At 50.8% G+C, this 18840-nt stretch overlaps 1 protein-coding gene and 1 pseudogene across 5 annotated transcripts in view; both read right to left on the bottom strand.

Annotated features, from left to right (window-relative positions):
• Window positions 1–18840, bottom strand: part of Dlgap2 (DLG associated protein 2) — a 520842-nt gene that overhangs the window by 455342 nt on the left and 46660 nt on the right. For 2 of the 5 annotated variants that reach the window (XM_004869559.3, XM_087210079.1), the window contains exon 2: window positions 871–968. The exons of the other annotated variants lie outside the window; for them this stretch is intronic. In XM_004869559.3, the coding sequence (XP_004869616.2) occupies window positions 871–885 (15 nt within the window). In that variant the 5' untranslated portion in view covers window positions 886–968. The remainder of the gene's footprint in view (window positions 1–870; window positions 969–18840) is intronic. 5 annotated transcript variants of the gene reach the window in all.
• On the bottom strand, window positions 977–4804 carry LOC101715217 (polyadenylate-binding protein 4 pseudogene; annotated as a pseudogene).

Genomic DNA, 18840 nt, shown 5'->3' with positions numbered 1-18840 from the left:
CACAGCATACGGCTTGATTCTGGCTCACAATCTCAGAGGTTTAGTCCAAGTTGGCTCCAAGCCAGAAACGTAAGGGCACAGTGGGGGAAAGGTGCTTAGCTTGCGGCAGCCAGGGAGCAGTGTAGCTTGAGAAGGGCCAAAGAGGAAGAGGCCAGGGACCAGGCATACGCCCCAGTGTGGCCCCATGACCAGCTCACTTCCTGGAAGCCATCTGGCTCGAGCTTGGGCGTTAAGCCACCCACGAGGTCAGGCCCTCAGCCTGCACCCCCTCAGCATCTCACCTCAGTCAGCTGACAGTCCAGATTCACCAGGACAAGGAGTCTTCCTAAAAAGGCCCCAAGTCACTGCACCCAAAGGCTGTGTCCTGCTGCACGTGCCTCGGTTCCACGGACACAGATTTCGTGGCCCACGCACACATCAACACCACTTGAGCACCACAGTCCACAGGACACCGGAGCCACAAGGAGCAAGTCAGCCAGCTGTTGGAAAAGCCCACCCTGGGGCCTTGGACAGCCACAGCGATACTGGCTCTACCTCCATTCCAGCGGCACAGAGGCAGCCAGCACCCCAGGGCGGATGCTGCCTGATTTGCAGCTTCCTCATCCCTTTCCCAAAGACCACATGAAGACAAGACAGACTGTTTCCAACGAGTTCTCATGGACTAGAAAACACCCACCTTGCTGGTTCTAGCGCCCACCCCTTCACATGACAGTGGTGGCCTCCTGGTTCCCTGCAGGGACCTGCACCACGGTCCCAGCACCCCCACCACCCAAGGAAGAGGGTCCCGACACTGCAGGTTGTGAGCAGACGCCTGAAAGCGACTGAGGGAGGGGACAGACGCTGGGAGGAGGAAGACGGGTCGCACAGTACCTGAGCCGTCCCCATGGTGGCGAGCTGGGTGCAGGCTGAGGGCTCTGGCTGGTGTGAGACCCACGGAGCTATGGCCGTGCCTGGGCTGGCGGGGAAGCCTGTGATGAGGAATGGACAGAAAGGGGGAAAATGTGACAGAGGGTAAACAATGCCCCCACTGGGAAAAACATGAAGCTAAGCAATAACTAAACCAAGTGAAAACAGCAATCCTGCAAAAACTAAGCAGGCATACAGAACTGTGTATAAAAAATAACAGCAGGAATTTCAAAAGCAAAGCTTGCAGTGATGTACCAAGTGCACTCAGTGTGCATAACTGTGAAGATATTATCATCTCAATTGTAAAGCAGGATTTGAAGTGATAATAGGTTTAACAATTTCCAAATATTAAAGCAAAGAGAAAAACAATAAAACCATACTTTAAATCAGGAGTTACAATTCCTGATATAACCTGATGATACAAACAGTGCTTGTGAACTTACACTGGTCCCTCCAAGGACAAGGCAGACCCCAAAAGTGGAATAGAGGGCCCAGAAACATGAACAATCGCGGATTTCTCTTCAGGAAGAAAAATGGGGGTCATACACCTAGATATCACTGAGGGAGGCACTGAGGTGCTAATGCCTGTATTTTGATTCAATATAAGATTCTCTGCCCAAGTTTTTCACTGCGTACTAACACATGAAAGCATTTCTGCCCTGGCCATGAACTGGATGGAACAGGAACACTGGGTTTTTTGAGCAGGTGCATCTGTAAGATCAGTCGGGAAAACATGATGTCCTCTGTTTCCTTACTGAGCTAGTGTGATCACAAAACACTCTCCTACACACGTCACGTGGCCTTTAGAAAACATGGTCATGTGATGTTAACTTTCATTAAGTTCATGAGTGCCATCTGAAAATTGTGCTTTGTCACCAAAATCTGTGAAAAAGCATTGGTTTGATGACAGATTACTAAATTCCAAGTGATCACTCCCAAATATACAATTCTAAACGCAGAATACTGGATCTTTATTTTTATTTTTTGACACTAGGGAATGAACCCAGGGCCTCTGCACTGAGCTACACTTCCAGCCCTTTTTGCTTTTTTTTTAATTTTTTGAGACAGAATCTCACTAAATTGTAAGTCCCAGGGCCACCCTGAACTCACAGCCTTCCTACCTTGGCCTCCTAGAGTGCTAAGATGACAGGCATGCACGACCATGGCCAGGTGGCCTCTCGTTTTAGCAAGCACTTCTTATATTTATACTCACCCTAGGACAACACACAAACTGAAAGCCAATCAATCACTCGATTCTCACAAGCAGCTAGCACCAAGCTTCTCTGGTTGTCCATGTAGATGGCGTATTCACATCCAGGTTCAAGGCGGAAGCCTCCACCTCTCCAGAATGGACATTCTGCTCAGAACAGACATCCCATCCACCCAGCTTGTTCCTTTCCTTCGCTCCTCTCCTATGGCCACATCAGTGGACACAGAATGACTTGATTGTTTTTCTCTTGCATTGAAGAATCATGATTGAGCCTATAAACACCATATTGTTGGACACCGGGTAGTTTCCAGTTTTCCCAATTATAAGAACTATGCAGGCATTTCTGTATGCTCCTCAGAGCTGTTCAGAATAGGTTTCCAGCAGGTAGAACTACTGAGTCCAGGAATACCACATCATTAGCCCAACATGTTACCAAAACATCTGTCTCCGCTTACACTGTCACATATTACCAGTCTGTCTTTGCCTCTGGAGGAAAAACAAAGTTTCCTGCTGCTTTCACAGAGCTTGGGGCTCTCTAATGTGGCTACTGAGCAAATATATTTCTATGTAAACTGTGTTCCTTAGTTTTTATTTTTTTATGGAGATTTTTTCTTTATTGAGAAACTTAAGACTCGGGTACTTCAAATAAAACCAATTTCTGGGGAAAAAAATCAAAATCCACAATAGAAAAAAAAAAATGCCTGGGCCATAGCAGAACCCAGAGAATATACTCTTATAATTGAAAAGTTCTAGGTGCTTCATAATTGACTTTTTGATACAAAATGACCTATTCAATTTGCAACTTGTGGTTCTCAGTGTTGAGGTCCATAGGACAAACTAGGAAGTCTTCAAACATTGAGCTGAATTCCATGAAGGATTATTTGGCTTTTCAATCGTGTTTTCCTTGTCTAAGAGGTAACAGCAGCAACAGTGCCCACCTTCTGGCAGCTTCTTTCTTGGCATGATGAGCCTGTAGAACTGCCACAGCTTCATCCACCTTGGAGTGGAGAGACTTGGGGGACTCGAGCGTGTGCAGCAGCTCCGAGTTGTCCATCTCCAGTGCCTGTGAACTTGCCAGCCAGGCTCGAATGCCTTGTTTGGATGAGGGGGAACAGACGTTCTCCGAGCATCTGCTCTGTTCCTGGGGGGTGGAGGGAGGCGCTACAGCCAGCATGGAGGCGGTCAGGGGCTAGGGTGCCTGCAGAGGCTGTTGGCAGGGTGTGGGCTGCGGACACTGGAGGCACACTTGTATGGTGCCACAGCCCGGGGAGGGGCAGCAGCAACTGCAGCCCGAGGCACAAGGTTCGGCACTGCTCTGGGAAAACTGACTCTGAGTGGTAGTAGGGAGGCCATGAGAGGCCGGAGCATGAGCAGTTGGGAGCCAGATGGCGAGCTGGACGAGGCCGAGCTCAGCGTACAGCACTTGGCATTCCTCGGAAGCCTTGAGGTCCCCCACCTTGCTGCCAGCGTGGATTAGGCCTCATCTGTGCCAGATGGTTAGGTGTGTGACCTGGAGGTCTTCCCCAAGCCTACGGGAGGGCTGGCACAAAGTAGCCACCAGCTGCAGGCTGGAACTGGTTTAAGAGGGCACTCGCAGGGAGGGCTCTCACTCCAGCCACCCGCTGCATGGACTGGTTGGTTAGGTGAGCCTTTCTTCCTTCCTTCCTCTGGGCTTGGGCAACATACAGTGGCTTGGAACCCACAGTGCGGGCATTCATTTCAGTGACTGCTTGGGTTGCCTCCTCAGGAGATGAGAAACAGACAAAACCAAATCCTTTGCTTCTTCCATCCTCCAGCATTACCTTAGCACTGGTGATTGATCCAAAAGGAGAAAATCTTTCCTTAATTTCTCATCATCAATGGTGTCATCCAAGTTCTTATTGTAGAGATTCACACCCTGGTATCGACTAATTTTCTCCTGTTTCAGCTGCTCAAATTCCCATTTTAATTCGGCCTGCTGTACTACTTTCTTCAGTGCATGGCCTACAAATATGACTTGCACATTGATTTCTTTTCCGTTCATCTCTTCCACGGCCTTATTGGCATCCTCGTGTTTTTCGTAACTCACAAAGCCAAAGCCTTCGGATTTCCCACTGGGATCTCTCATCACCTTGACACTCAGGGTCTTACCAAACTGGCTGAATAGCTCCTCAACTTTCATCATACACCTCTTCTCCAAAGTTCTGGATGTTAACACTGGTGAATTCCTCGGCTTTGGCTCCAGGCTCAGCCCCCCGCTCTTTTCGAGACTTGAATCTGCCCACAAACACTTTGCAGTCATTGAGGAGCACGCCATTCATCTTCTCGATGGCCTTGTCGCAGCAAAGCAGAGAAGGTATCATAAAGTGCCTTGTTATCTATAGATTTGTCCAGGTTCTTGATGAAGACATTTCCCACACCAGACTTTGTCAAAGATGGATCCTTCTGGGGCCACATGATATAGATTTGCTTTCCTTTAATCCCATCAAAGTTCATGGTGTCCAAGGCCCGCTCAGCTTCAGCTGGCTGCTGGAAGCTGACGTACGCATGACCCAGGGAGCGGCGGGTGATCACATCGCCGCAGACCCGGATGGGCAGCACAGGCCCCGCCCGACTGAACTTTTCATATAGCATGGCCTCGGCCGCATCCGAGTGCAGATCGCCCACGGAGAGGGAGGCCACGGGGTAGCTGCGGACTGCAGCGTTCATCTCCCCGGCCCCACCACCCGAGCCCCGCCAGGAGGCCTTCTCACGGGGCCCACGGCCGGGCGGACGGGGCTGTCTCGTCTCGGAGCAAGGGCCACGCCGCGGCTCACAGGTGGCAGGGCGACCGGGAAGCTAGCACTGGCCTCCGGAGCCGGATCACGCGGGACGCAGGAGCTCGGCAAAGGCTCTCAAAAGCAGTATGGCCCTCCCTGGTGTTAGGTACGTATGTCAGAGCCCCCACAGAGCAAGCCCCCTCCTCTCCTCCCCCCCCCCCGCCCCACTCCGTCCCCAGGGAACAGGGAGCTTCCGCCTCACTAAGGCACGACCTCCCTTTGTCAGTGACTCCCTGCCTAGTTAAGCACTTTCTGCCCCACCAGTTTCGTGGTCAGATGTTCCAGTAAGATAGGGGCTTCCCGAAAACGGTGACTCCATCCCTCCAGCGGAAACCTGTTGCTACATACCCCAGCCGCAATCACCCACCCCCACCAACGGACTGCTGCTCTCCCACCTGCAAGACCCTACATAAGCCTGCAGCTCAGCCCATGCAGTGGCTGGTCTCCCGCCTGTGGGTCAGCCCGGCAGGCTGCAGACTGCCGCCCCAATAAAGGCTTGCTGCTTGAACGCCCTTGTGTGCCCCCTTCTTCGGCGACCCTTTCACCCGGGAGTTTGTTATTTCCCGCTGTCTGGGCTCGAAGCTCCAAATTAAAAAAATATATATATCAGGCAGGAAAATCCCCTACCGGAGGTGGGCAAAAAAAATCCTTCCAGAGGCAGCCAGATGCTGCCCACGCTGGCCTTGAGGACACGCGTTTCTGGATAAACACAGGCCCTGGCTCCCAGCGGTTTACGACTACAGCAGTCCAAGAAGGGGAAGCCAATCTTCTGCGGCTCCAGGCGGCCAGCACAGCCCTGGGGCAGGGCGGCTCCGCGGTAAAAACAGGCGGCGGGCTGGCTGGAAGCAAGCGCCAGCGACTTCCCCGCGGGCTCTCGGAGGAGCACTCGCTTTTTCTTTTTTCTTTATTATTATTTTTTAAAGGTTTTGAAGCGTTTTCAGATTTTTTTTTATCTTTTTCTCTTTTTTGTTGCTTCAGGCTACTGAGCCCAAAAGCGGCTGTGCGGAGAGAACGAATAAACTCTTCATTAGGACCGCGCATTGCTTTATGGCACACGCCGGACACTGAGCTAGCCTCTCAGCTGCAAGTGCTTTCTCTCTGCATGGCCTCCTCTACTAACTTCTTTAACGCTGCCTTCCAACGACACAGGAGCGTTTAATCTTTATGACTCCAAATCTATCGATTATCCCTTTAATGGATTTTGTGGGTTAAAAAGACCTTCTCAATGCTACAATTTAAAAAGCCTCTCAGTACATTTTCTTTTAACACTTCTGTAGCTTTTAATGTTTAAATATTTAATGTATTTTAAAACTTTTTGAGTTGTGAACAGTAATTTTATTTTCTCTCCAGTGGATAACCAATTGTCCCAGCAAATTCACTGAGTAATCCATATTTTCTTAACCTGAACATGCCACCCAAGTGACAGCATCTGCCCACAAATGACGGATCACCTGCAGCATCAAGTGTTTCTCCAGGTTCACCACAGCCCTCTGCTCGGATCTCCCTTAAACTCTTGATGGAGCCATCCTGTGAATTTATTCTTGTAGGGTAACTGTATTATCTCCTAATGAACGCCCTCTTTCCACCTTCACTGTGGCTCCACATAGGAAAGGATTCTGCTGGGAATCACACGGCCTGCACACAGACACACACACACGTACGTACACACACCCGTCGCAGGTAAGTGCTGTCCATGTGCCTCTGCTAGGACCTGTCTTACGCCCTTTCCAAGTACTATCCTATCTTGGCTTTTCCCCCCATAAACCATATGCATTCCTGTTTCATTCCAAGGTATTTTGTGTGCTTGCTGTTTCTGATAATGGGACCCATTTTTCTGTTACCCTATCACATACAGTAAGTTATGATTTTTATCTACTGATCCCACTTATCAAACAGACACTGTATGGTCTCTTCCACCTCCCAGTGAGAATAAATCTTTTGATCCCTGGTGTCCTTGCCTGCATCTCCCTACGCACAAGAACAGCAGGGAGCAGCAGCACGGCTCTGGTGTGTGTGAGCAGCACATGCTCTGCTGCTCTTCCTGGCTTCTCCCACTATTCTTCAGGTCAGGGAAGCGTCCACCCCAGTTCTTTCACTTAGAATTTAATTGGAAACGGTGCTGTGTTGTTTCTAGGTCTTCTGTAATAATCATGAGGAGTTCATTCCTTTGTAATATGTTCACTTTATCCATGATTACAATAGAGATCCTTTTACAGAAATAATATTGCATTTATAGAGCAAAGCCTACTTCCTCATTTTTCACATCTAACTAGATTCGCATTGCTTATATGTTGTTAGAAAATTCATATCTACATTCTTAAGTGAAACAAACCCTTTTCTGCTATCTTACCAAGGTTCAGGATCAATCATTAAAAGAGAGAAATATTCATTACTCTGGAACAGTTGGAACAACACAAAATTATCAGTTCCTAAAAGATCATGAAGAATTTACCAGTGAAATATCTGGCCCAATGTCTTTTATAAAAATAGACCTCTAAAAACTTTAATTACAGTTATTGCTCCATCGACATTTCTACATTTGGTTTAAATCAGTTTATATCATTTATATTCACTAAGAAAAACAACAAATTCACCCTTATTTTCAAATTTCTTACAGAAATGCCTACAGACAATCTTAAGGCCCAATGAACTTCTTCTAAATCTTGTTCAGTTGGGTTAGCCCGTCTGCAGACATCACTGAAACAGTGGGCGAAAGGAAATAACCACACAATGCAGATAAGTGCTTCTATTTTCCCAGATCATTGCTAAGGTCCTCACTCCCAGCAGCTCCTACATTGACGTTTTTAAACACATAAATATGTATTCAAAAGCACCATTAAAATGAGTCATTACATTCTCAATAGGAAGTTTACAATAGGTGTGTTAGAATAATCACTATTGTGCTTTAAATTCTTTTTTCCTACACTCGAAGGCTGAACATCATAATTTTGATCTGATTTCACAACCCTGTTTAAAAACTTAGCTCCTGCTGACTTCTGATTGCTAATCTGTTGTCCCATCTTTATCACAGCTCCTCGGCACACCAAATGCAAAGATGTGCAGTCGATTTACTTCCATCTGTTCCTACTTGAGTCGTTTATAGTGCGTTACTCTGTGATTACAGATTTAATTGCAGACCCAGGAGCATCACATTATCAACAACAGAAACCCTCTGCACACCCCCTTCTCCACCATCAACCCTGCACCAGGCTCCTCCTGCCGAAGGTGTGACCCTCCTCACTCCTTCATTTCTCTTGGGATCCTGAGAAACCGGGGCCAGAGATGTCACCTGCATATCCCAGCAGGCAGAGGCCCAGGGGCCCCCAACAAGTGAGTGTCACTCCATGGGGTTAGCATGCCTACCTTGGTGTGAGCTTCAGGGGAGATGGCTGCGCCTTTGGACGACCTTCAGACCTCAGCATCAATTCTCTCTGGCCTCCCAGGGACCACCCTGCAGGCCTCAGACTGCTGGCAGCCATGACACATGAACCAATCCCTTGTAACGAAGCCCTCTCCCTACTCTCTCAGCACACACGCAGGAGCAAGTGCGCGCGTGCGTCCACTCAGCCCTGTTTCCCTGGAGAAGAGTGACTGGTATGGATTTCAGTGACTCTCTGGAGGCACCACCACCCACGACTCTTCAGGACCCTCACATCAACTACACCTAGGCTGGTGGCCAGAAATGGAAAAGCCAACCCAAACTTGCTCAATCTTAAGTGATTTAAGGGTTCATGTGACTGTGAGGCCCAGCATCCCCAGTCTGTTTATTTCCACCTCTTCCCCTGGACACGGGTTGCATCCAAAAGCTGATCACACCTCACAGTGGGAGGACGTTCTGGTTGGATCCCAGAGATGTCTTGTTCTCATCAAGAAACAACAAGAGTGAAACCACATTTCCAGAGCTGTGGTGGAGGAGGGAAGAGACCTCTCAGAGCCAGAGTCCCGTGGGGCTCAAAGGTTTGGACCAGGTGGTATCCCCCACCTCGGAGGATACAGCCTGCTTGCTCCGGGACCGAGGCCCCACAGAGGTAGAGGAGGCAGCTGTGGAAAATCTAGCAGAAATCAGGGACGTTACCAGTCACCTTGCATTACCAAGGAAGTAAGGGAACATCTGGGAGGTGACCACATTATAGGGCCTCTACTTGGAATCTCCAAAAACTCTTATGTGTCCCACAGATGTTACAGCCAGAGACCCATCTGAGTTACCCTGACACCAGTACTGACAAGAGCAGCTCGTCTTTCACAGTCAAACACATGTCCCTTAGTCACATAACTGCATCACCCAAGACGGAGCCTGGCACCTGTCAGCACAGTGGGAAGCCAACACACAATATGAGGAAATCGATTCACAAATCACTGGAAACTACTTTTCTTCCTCCTCTGTCCTCAGTTTTAAAAACCATTAATAAACAAATTGAATAAGAAAACTCAGTTATGTTTCCTTATAGTTGATTATCCTGTTGAAAATAGCAATACAATTTAGTAAACAAAGTTTAAGAAGATATGCTCCAGTGTGTGTCACAAATAAGGGTTACAGAGAAACAGTTTACCATGCAGTGAAGTTCATTTATAGAATGTGCTTCAAAAACAATAGGTGGCAAAGAGCTATATGCAAAATCCAATTATCAGAGTATTAGACATTTACAACTTTGCATCACAATTGTTTTGTAATCATCATATTGCCATTACCACGATGTATAATGCTGTGTACCAAATTATTCTGTATTTTGCTTAATATTTTAATTAATGACTAAAGATAATAAACAGCATTTCAGTACAAAATGCATTTGAGCAATATTAAATTGTCGTGTGTAGCAAGAATCAGTGAAATTGGAGGAATTAAAAGACAGAGGAGGACTGTGAAGATCTGCCATGGAGACCTCGCCAGGCCTAGGCTGAGCCCACAGAGCCCACAGAGAGACGCAGAGAGAACGGGGTGGGCCGGTGTCCCTGCAGACCACAGACAGAGAGCTGAAAGGCTGGGAGTGGATCCAGCCCAAGTCGAGGTCCCTGGTGGCCTGACACAAGCTGTCCACCACAGCATCAGCCCGACTGTGACCTTGTCCAAGACGTCAGCAATGAATGACTCATCCACTCCACGCAAGGGCTCGGCTCTGGGCTTGCTGCATGGAGAGCAAGCAGAATGCCCGGCAGAAGAGCTGCTACGAGGGCAAGGGATGACAGACACGTACTGACAGGTGGCTCCTCCCAGGAGCCCTGGGCTGGTGGGGTTCTCTCTTCACCAGTGCCTTCCTACAGCACCAGGGCAGGCAGAACAACCAGACACTCGTCTCCTTGGAGAAGGCAGGAAAAGGTCACCCGTTTGCACTACTTTCAGTCGCACGGACTCATATTGGTAGATCCTGGCCCACCACAAAAAGAAGACAGTTTCTCTGTAATTCATCCCCAGTGCCATATCAAGTCAGCACTTCAGGCAAGACGGGATCATGCCATGTAAAGGCAGGCCGAGGGTGCCTAAGACACTGGGGTATGTGGCCCAGGAAACCATGGGAGAGTAGAGGAGGAAGGGAGAGGGAGGGGGGAAGAAGGGAGACGAGACAGAGACACAGAGAGGGGCAAGGAAGAAAGGAGACTGAAGCAGACAGACGGACACAGAGACAGAAACACGGGAGGGAAGGAATGCAAACTTGCCCCAGCAAGTCACTGATGACAGGTGTTTCTTAGCAGCAAAAATTAAGACCAAGACAAATGCTCTAAGTACAGTCAAAGCCAACCAACAAAAGTTTCTAGGGCTGAGAAGTACGCTGCGGACAGCCAGTTAGGGAGGCTTCCTGGACATGCTCTCTGCCCGAGATCCTTCCAGGAGACCACACAGAGCAGGGAACACGTGAGGAGAAGTGCCCAGTGCCCACAAGGGTGCAGACCCCATGACTGGGAGCTGAGGTGCCTCCCCGAGGTGCTGCTGACCCTATCACGCTCCAGGCAGGCACGCACTGCAGCCGGATGGGCTACAACCACGAAGCCACCTGGAGACCCCACGCTGCACTGCTAGGAACACTCACCCTAGTCCTCTTGTGCATGCAGGCTCTGCGTCGGTGCAGCTCTCCCACTGCAGGGCCCCAGTCTCCAGCCCTGGTCCTGTGGGAGGCAGGAGGGGCCACCACCCCACACCCAGCCCTGCAGCTCCTATCTTGGGACCAGAGTCCCAGGCTCATGGCTCCCCTGGGTCTCCACAGGACCTCCCTGACCTCGGCAGACCTGGGCCATGGCAGAGCAAGAGCACCCTCTCAGGAGGGAGGAGAACATGAACGGAGCGGCGTCCGGTGTGAACTGCGTGCGGGAACCACTGTCACCTTCGCGCCCCCCGAGCCAACACAGACACACATCGTCAGCAGGTAGCAGCCAACCAGAAGCCACATGCACCCTGGGGAAGGGTTCGAGGTTCTGCGCCTGAGGCAGGAGACTGAGGCCAAGGCCTGTCTGTGCACTGTGACTGCAGGCTCCGCTGGGGGGAAACAGCTCACACAGGCCTGCGCAGCCCTGACCCAGAAGCTCCCTCGTTCCTTCAGTCTTGCTTTCCTTTCATGGGTCCACGTCATTTTCAATGATGTTAGTGTGCTACTGACTTCCAATCTCGCTGCCCGGTGTAGGCAACCTCTTGAAAAGGAGGGTGATGTGGAATCTGGAACTGTGGCTGACCAGGAAAGTCTGCTGTCGCACTTAACAGTCGTGAGAAGCAAGGCTGAATCAGCCGTGATTTCTCCAAACTGCACCAGAACACAAGAGGAAGAAGGCGGTGCTCTGGCTTGCTGATCCACATCCCGACCACAGGAAAGTGCTGTGCACGACACCACTGCCTCAGCCATCCTTTGCTGAGCCACCTCCCTCTCCATCCTCAGAGGACTTGGCACATGTGGGGCAGGCAAGGAGTGCACCTTGTGCATTTAGTGTGGCCCATTCCCAGGCCACGGTGACCAGCTTGGAGGTGCTGTAGGAGCAACTGGGGACAACCACGAGGACAACACGGCTCCAGCTGCCCAAGTCCCGGCAGGAAGGTCGCATAGGAGGCTGGGTATCTGCAGTGTGTCCCTCCTTGGGCATCACTGAGCTCTCAGGCCTTGCTTCCCAGCGTGGGATCCTGAAAGTCCCTCTATGTCTGTAAAACTTGTGAACTAAGGATCTTGTACTTGTAAGCAAACAAATCTAACTCATCCTTCGAACTACACTTCTATTATGGTGATGGTCCCTCTGAGTTCAGGCATCTTAGAATTTAGGTGTTACCATGTCCAACTTCCATGCTGTTTCCAAATGCCACTGACAAGTACCATATGCAAAGAAAATTATCAAAGCATAGTATTCCGCCTTTTTCCCCATAGGGAAGGAATAGGAAGGGAGACCCGGCAGGAGTAATAGTCCAGGCTGAAACTCTGCATGCAGCTTCGTTCCCTCTAGAAACATGAGTATTATGTTCCTGGTCAGGATCACATCCAAACAAGGCTATTTTGCTGTGGTCTACAGGAAACTCTGTCATCAGCCAGGCTACAGAAGCTTGTAGAGACCTCAGGTGTTTCAGGAGTTCAAAACCACAAACCCTAAACACTCAAAACACAATCTTTGATGAATGGGGAACCACAGCACCGAGTCAGAGTTGGGCTGGAATCCCAGAGTCATCAGACAAAAACAGACTCTGCAGCCTGTGTAAAACACCCCGACCCAGGGGCCAGGGCAGCCTCACAGCAGGCGTGGGTACGACCCCACGGTGCGATGTAACCACTCTGGTCATGGCAGAGAACAGGTGGCCTCCTGCTCTGAAGCCCCTCTTGCCACCACTGATGCTCATGCTGGCTCCTCAGCCTCCCTGAGGCTGGCAGTGTGTAATGGACACATCTTCCGACACAGTCTTTGGCGTTAAATTTCTCTTGGAAGCCATTGCCCTGGTGTGAGCAAAACGCCAATTTCCAGACCAGTGTGTGGCACAAATTCCATACAGTCACTCCTGATGCTTGTGACTTCAGCACGAGCTCTGGGAATCCACAAGACAGGGTTTCCACCACTCTTCAGGGGCAGCTGTGTCCACACCTGACTTCAATACCAACAGACTGTGGAGTCTGCATCTCAAAACGGAAGGGGTGGGCCACTGTCCTGGAAAACGGACCCATCTGTGGACACGACATAAACCCTCTTGGGCCCTGCAGCAAGCACCCGGCCACCAGGCCACCAGCCACAGCAACTCATGCACAGGAGCAGAGGCACCACGATGGCCTCCCAGAATTCCCCCTGTCAGGAACACTATTCTGTGTGAGAGATTTGTGTTAAAGGTTTTAGCTGTTCTTGTCATAAAAAAGTAACTATGTAAGACATAGCTATGTTAATCTGCTCCCCTGTGGTGACTATTTTACTGCTCATATTCCATAAACCTCAAATGTACACAATAAAACTTACTCAGAAAAAGAAAGTAAGTAAATGTTGGATAAATGTTACACATGCAGGAGTTACAAATGAATTAGGACCCAGGAAGGAGCTCAAGGTGAGTGCCTGCCTAGCAAGCCTGAGGTCCAGGGTTGCATCCACAGCACCACAAAAAAATAGTAATATTTAAATTAACCAGATGTAGGGTTTGGGGCCAATAGCAGAGGGGCAGGACCCCAGTAGAAATAACTGCAGCATACAGAAAATGCTGTAGTTCTAGGAAGAAGAGTCAAGATCAAAGGTTGAGCTTCAGGTTAGGAACCAGATGGGGTTGAGAGGGCACCTGAACCACAGGCTCACACAAGGGCCCTGGGCGGTTGCAGCATGAGCAGCACTGAGGAACCACGGGCAGCAGCGACAGCAGCAGCAGGAAGCAGCAAGAGGCTGTGGCCAGGATCTCGGGACAGGCTCTGCTAAGGGCATGGGGACCACCCAGGATTTCTCAGCACCAAGGCCAGGTCCCAGCCCTGCCCTGAAGGCCTGAAACCCAGCCCTGAGGGAGCAGGGATGCTGTCAGCGAGCAGCCAATCAAAGTCTGACCAGCCCGAATGCACCAGGACACGGGCAGCACAGGAGAGGGTGACAGGCACAAGGGAGGCACAGGGAAAAGGCACAGCACCCACAGGGGGCAGGGGCACCAGATCCACCAGGCAGGGAGAGAACATGGTGAGGGAGAGGGAGAGAAGGCCATGGATGCTAGATTCCATCCAGCAAAGGTCACAGCCCCTCGTGAAACACATGCATACACACACACACACACACACACACACACACATACAGATACACATGTGCACACACAGGTACACAAACACGCCCACATCCATGCCCACAAATACCTACAAATGCACATGTACACATGTGCACACAGTCACACAAGTGCACACACATCCATCGCACACACGAACATATCCACATGCATGCACACATGTGAATTCATGTGCACACAAATGCACATAGGTCCCACAGGCCTTCACACAAGGGCCCTGTCATGTCCACCTCAGGTCCAGGCAGCAGGGCTCCGAGCCCTGCCCAGTGGGGAGGAGGTCTCTGTCCTCAGCAGCAAGCAGCCCCTCCACTCCAGAGCCAGAATCTGGCTGGTCCCTGGGTGACAGTCACAAGTCACCTGGCTTGAACGATCATCTGAGCACTTCATGAGGACATCGGCCACATCTGCTGGCCCCTACCTTGGACGACACTGAACACAGGTCAGGATGTTTCCACTGAGCAGCCATCAGGGCTAAGCCCTCCCATGACCACAGTGAGGCACGGCCAGTGTCACCTGCTTGCTACATATCGTTAGCAGGATGCACATCAGCAGACATGTGTCTGAGTGCGCCTGCATGCTTGGCTGCCATCAGAGCAGGAGCTGAGCCTGCACTCTGTCTCTGCCCTCTTTTCCAGCTCCTACAAAGCGGTGCATGTGCAGACCCTGTGTGTACATCTAGACGCTCTCTGCTCCTCCTGCTCCTCAGCCCTGTAGGCCGCGCACACAGGACGCACGCAGTCATACATCAGGCTGGGTGGAGTGGGCATAACAGTGGGCAGGGCTGCGGGGCACGTGGACAGAGCCTGCCAGCCATGCCCTGGACATGTACGTGCCCTTGAGGGCTGCCGGCGGACACAGACAAGGCATGACCCAAGGCCAGCTGAGGGGCAAGATGCCGAGAGGGAGCTGAGGGACCCCAGGAGCCTCCTTATCCTGGCAGAGGTCGGTTTGCCCCCACTGCCGGGATCCCAGCTCAGGACCCAGAAAAAGCACCCCAGGATTCTAAAGAAACATCAAGTGGGAAGCCCGTCGATACGCATCTTCCATCGGGGCCGTGAGAAGCAGGCGCCTGCTGTACTCTCGGCACCAGTGCACACTGGCCAGGTCCTGACCAGCCTGGTGTGGAGCCAGCAAGAAGTCTGAGAGCCCACGAGAGACCGCTTGGAAATACAGCAGAGCCCACCGGAAAGCAAAAGCAAGAGGTTTGCACCACAGATGCTAGTGAGATTTGGAGCCCCCACCCCGCACACCCCATCCACACGGGAACTTACTGTGCACCCCACAGAGGGCTGCCGGCCAGTTTCTAAACAGACACCACTGCTACATCCACCCAGCGCGCCCCAGCAGTTCCACTCCTTCGTATTTAACAAAGGAAAGTAAAACCTGTCCACAAAGAGACTCGGGCAAGGGTACTTAGCTCAGCCTTATGCTCAGCCACAATTAGCAACACGCAGAATCCCATCAACTGGGAGACAGCAGCTGGAGAGAAGCAAATGGTGGTGTATTCCAAATTCACTCTCTGGAATGCTGATCAGTAATACTAGGGTTAGGATTTATATCTAGATGTCCCCCCAAAGCTTTATGCACTCACAGGTGGGGCTTCGGGGCAACAACTGGATCGTGGTGTGTGACACTCACCAATGGATTGGTCCACTGATGGGCCCACAGCTAACTGTGATCTGGGAGGTGACGCCTGGCTGGAGGAAGTGGGTGCTGGGAGCGCTGCGCTGTGGCTCACTGCGGCCAGGCCTAACTCGCCTCCTCTCTCGGACGAGGCAGGGCCCCGCGTGGAACCAGGAACTTGCATCTTGTTCGCTTCCTCCCAAGCAGGAGGCAGGGCCCCGAGGGAGGAGAACAGGTGACCAGAGGCCGTGGTGGAGCAAGGCTGAGAAGAGGGTTGTCTCCCTGCCGGCCCAGTCGCCAGAGAGCCATCAAGCCCGATGTGCTGCAGACCTTGGCTGCTCTCCTGGCCCGGTTACAGACCAGCCCCTTTACCTGCCCCTGTGCTTCCCTTATCTCTACCAATATAAATTCACTGCAGTTGCTTGGTTGTCTTTTTCTCCCATTGGGAGTTAGAGCCCCACCTGGCCCCACCTTATAGCTCTTTGTCTTTTCTTAATCTCCCACCATCATTTCTCATTCTGTGGACCCTTCAGCCACACAGGCAGTGGCAGGCGGGTCCCTGGGTGTGTGGCCCGGAAGGGTCATCTCCTTCTTCCTTTCTCCATCTCTGCTTCCTGTGTGCCTGGTCATCAGCAGCAATCCTCTGCCAGGCCTCTCTGCCAGGCCACCCTGTCTGAGAGCCAGCCAACTATGCACTGAAACATCTACAAACTGTGAGCCAAAGTAAACTTCTCCTTAGAGTTATGGGCTTTGGGTATTGTGTCTTGGTGAGGAGAAAATAAGACAATTATCAAATTTCAAAAACCTTATATTGGATGAAAAAAGCAAACTTAAAAAATACGTACTATATGGATCCAGCTTTTTTTTTTTCAAGAACAGGCAAAATGATTCTACAGTGACAAAAGTCTGAAAGTCATGGGCTCTAGAACTTGGGTGGAGAATTTACTGGGAAGGGTTCTGAGGAGTTTGTGGGCAACTGGGGTTTTCTTCACCCTTTGATGTGTAGTTACATGGCCATGTACAACTGTCCACACTGATGGAACCCACATTTAGCACCTGTTCATCTTGTCACATGAAAATTCTCCCACAATAAAAATGGAAGACAGTGGTCCTAGATATTCCTGTGGAACAAAGTGATGTCATGTGCACCAGCAAAAGTGAACCCGAAGCACAGGACAGTGTCCTGGGAGCAAGCTGGGCTATGCAGCTGAGGTTCACACCACAGTGACCCTCCACTAGTGTGTGGAAGGACATGCAGGCTTTGCCTAGGTGGCATTCTAGCTTCCCCCATCAGGCCTGGTGCTGTGGGCGCAGTCCTGTGCTCGCATCGCCGTGGTGCTGCAGCTGCGAGTTCAGTCAGTGAATCAACGGCAAATGCTGCCAGGTGTGCTCACTGAGAGCAAGGCCGCCGCCATCCGGTGAAGACACTGAGTGGAGGCTTGTCTTCCCATCCTCCCTGGGAACAGCTCAGTGTCTAGCAACTCAGTGCTGATGAGAGTGTCCAGACACAGCAGCAGGACTCAGGAGCTATGTGAGGAGCACATGCGAGCAACAGACAGGACCTGAGGGCAGGGCAGTCACAGGGTGCCAGCTTTCTCTCATGAGCCAGCCGGGGCAATGCACAGGGCAGGAGTGAGGTGCTGCCTGGCATCCCTGCCGGGGGGAAGCCACACCATGGGACAGTCCCCACGAACCCCACTGGTGCCACTGGAGCTAATTCTTGTGCTTAGAAATGACACTATTGCCAGGCCAACAGGACCATGGCACAAGGAGCCACACAGAGAGGCCAGGCTGTGAGCAGCCCCAGAGGTGAGCCCTAAGCCCAGGAACAGGGAAACAGCTGGGAATGGAAAGCACAGCTGAAGAGAAAACCAGCAAGGAGCAAGGCCTGGCCAAGGATTCTACCCAAACCACACAAATGAGAAGACCTCACAAATGCAAAGGTAAGGAGAGAAAGCCATACTGGAGGTCACAAAAGCCCTCTGGGAGGAGCCTCAGAGGAAATCCAGAGAAAGCAAGCAAGAAAAGGATGAAGCAACAGAGGAGAAGCCCCAGAACTGCAGGAAGAGGAGCCGTTTGAGCCCAGCGGACCCAAGAGCAGAGGACATGGCCAAGCTCAGCTCAGACGCAGCTCTGCAGAACAGATGCGGCAGGGAAGGAGGGTGCCGGGTCCTTGGAGAATAACTGGGGGCAGGAGGGACAGAGAGCTCGGCCTTCCCAGGTGGCCACAGGTGGCCATGGCTCTGAGGGGAACGGCTGTGAATTGAGGTTCCCGTGCTCAGTAAAACTGGATTTCACATGGGAATGACATATTCTTAGACTCCAGGATTCTGAAAGCTGGCCCACCCACAGATGTTAACAAGGAGGTTCTGCAGACAGATGCCAGCAAAATGAAAGGCGAATGAAAGTTTCCAAGAAGACAGGGGAAGGTGAGTCTGTGCCAGGGGTAAGAAGAGGATACAACTAAGCCAATGTCACTGCAGCCACATAGTGCAAGGTTAACTCGATCAGTCCGAATCGGTAACTCCCATCTCTCCACAGGAGGTGAAGGACGGCTGGGATGTGCTGAGGTTCTTATCGGGGAGGGACAAACATGAAGGCAGAATCAAGATCTGCTGAGCCAAACACACTCCAGCCCACTGACAAAAATGCAAAACCCATCAATAAGAGCCAGCAGGCAGAGTCCAGCTATGTATGAAAATAACAGCCTAAATACAAAATGAAAGGGTAGTTCAATCAGAGATTAGTTAATAGTTCACTCAAAACTCACAAGAGAGAAACCATTCAGGCAGGTGTGGAATAAGCAACTGGCAACAGCCAACAGAATGCCTGGTTTTATAGGTAATTTGTTAGCTGACATGAAAGGACATCTTCTCTAATTTGATGAAAGGTTATTCACCTTAGCATCACGGCAAGTGATCACACCGTGGTGGAACAGTAGAATCCTTTCCATTTTATTAGAATCAAAAGTGAAAGGGCACCTGTGGTTAATTCAGTACTCGACATTGCTGTATTTTCTAAGCTGCGAGATAAGACAAAAATAGAAGCATAAATGTTAGGAAAGGAAAAATAAAACTGGCACTTTTTCATGGTTTATCTACTCAGAA

This window comes from Heterocephalus glaber, unplaced genomic scaffold (genome assembly GCF_053883595.1).
Source record: "Heterocephalus glaber isolate CG9 unplaced genomic scaffold, H.glaber_assembly_v1.0 deba00001104, whole genome shotgun sequence".
Classification (NCBI taxonomy): domain Eukaryota; kingdom Metazoa; phylum Chordata; class Mammalia; order Rodentia; family Bathyergidae; genus Heterocephalus; species Heterocephalus glaber.
This window is presented reverse-complemented; position numbering and strand designations above follow the sequence as displayed.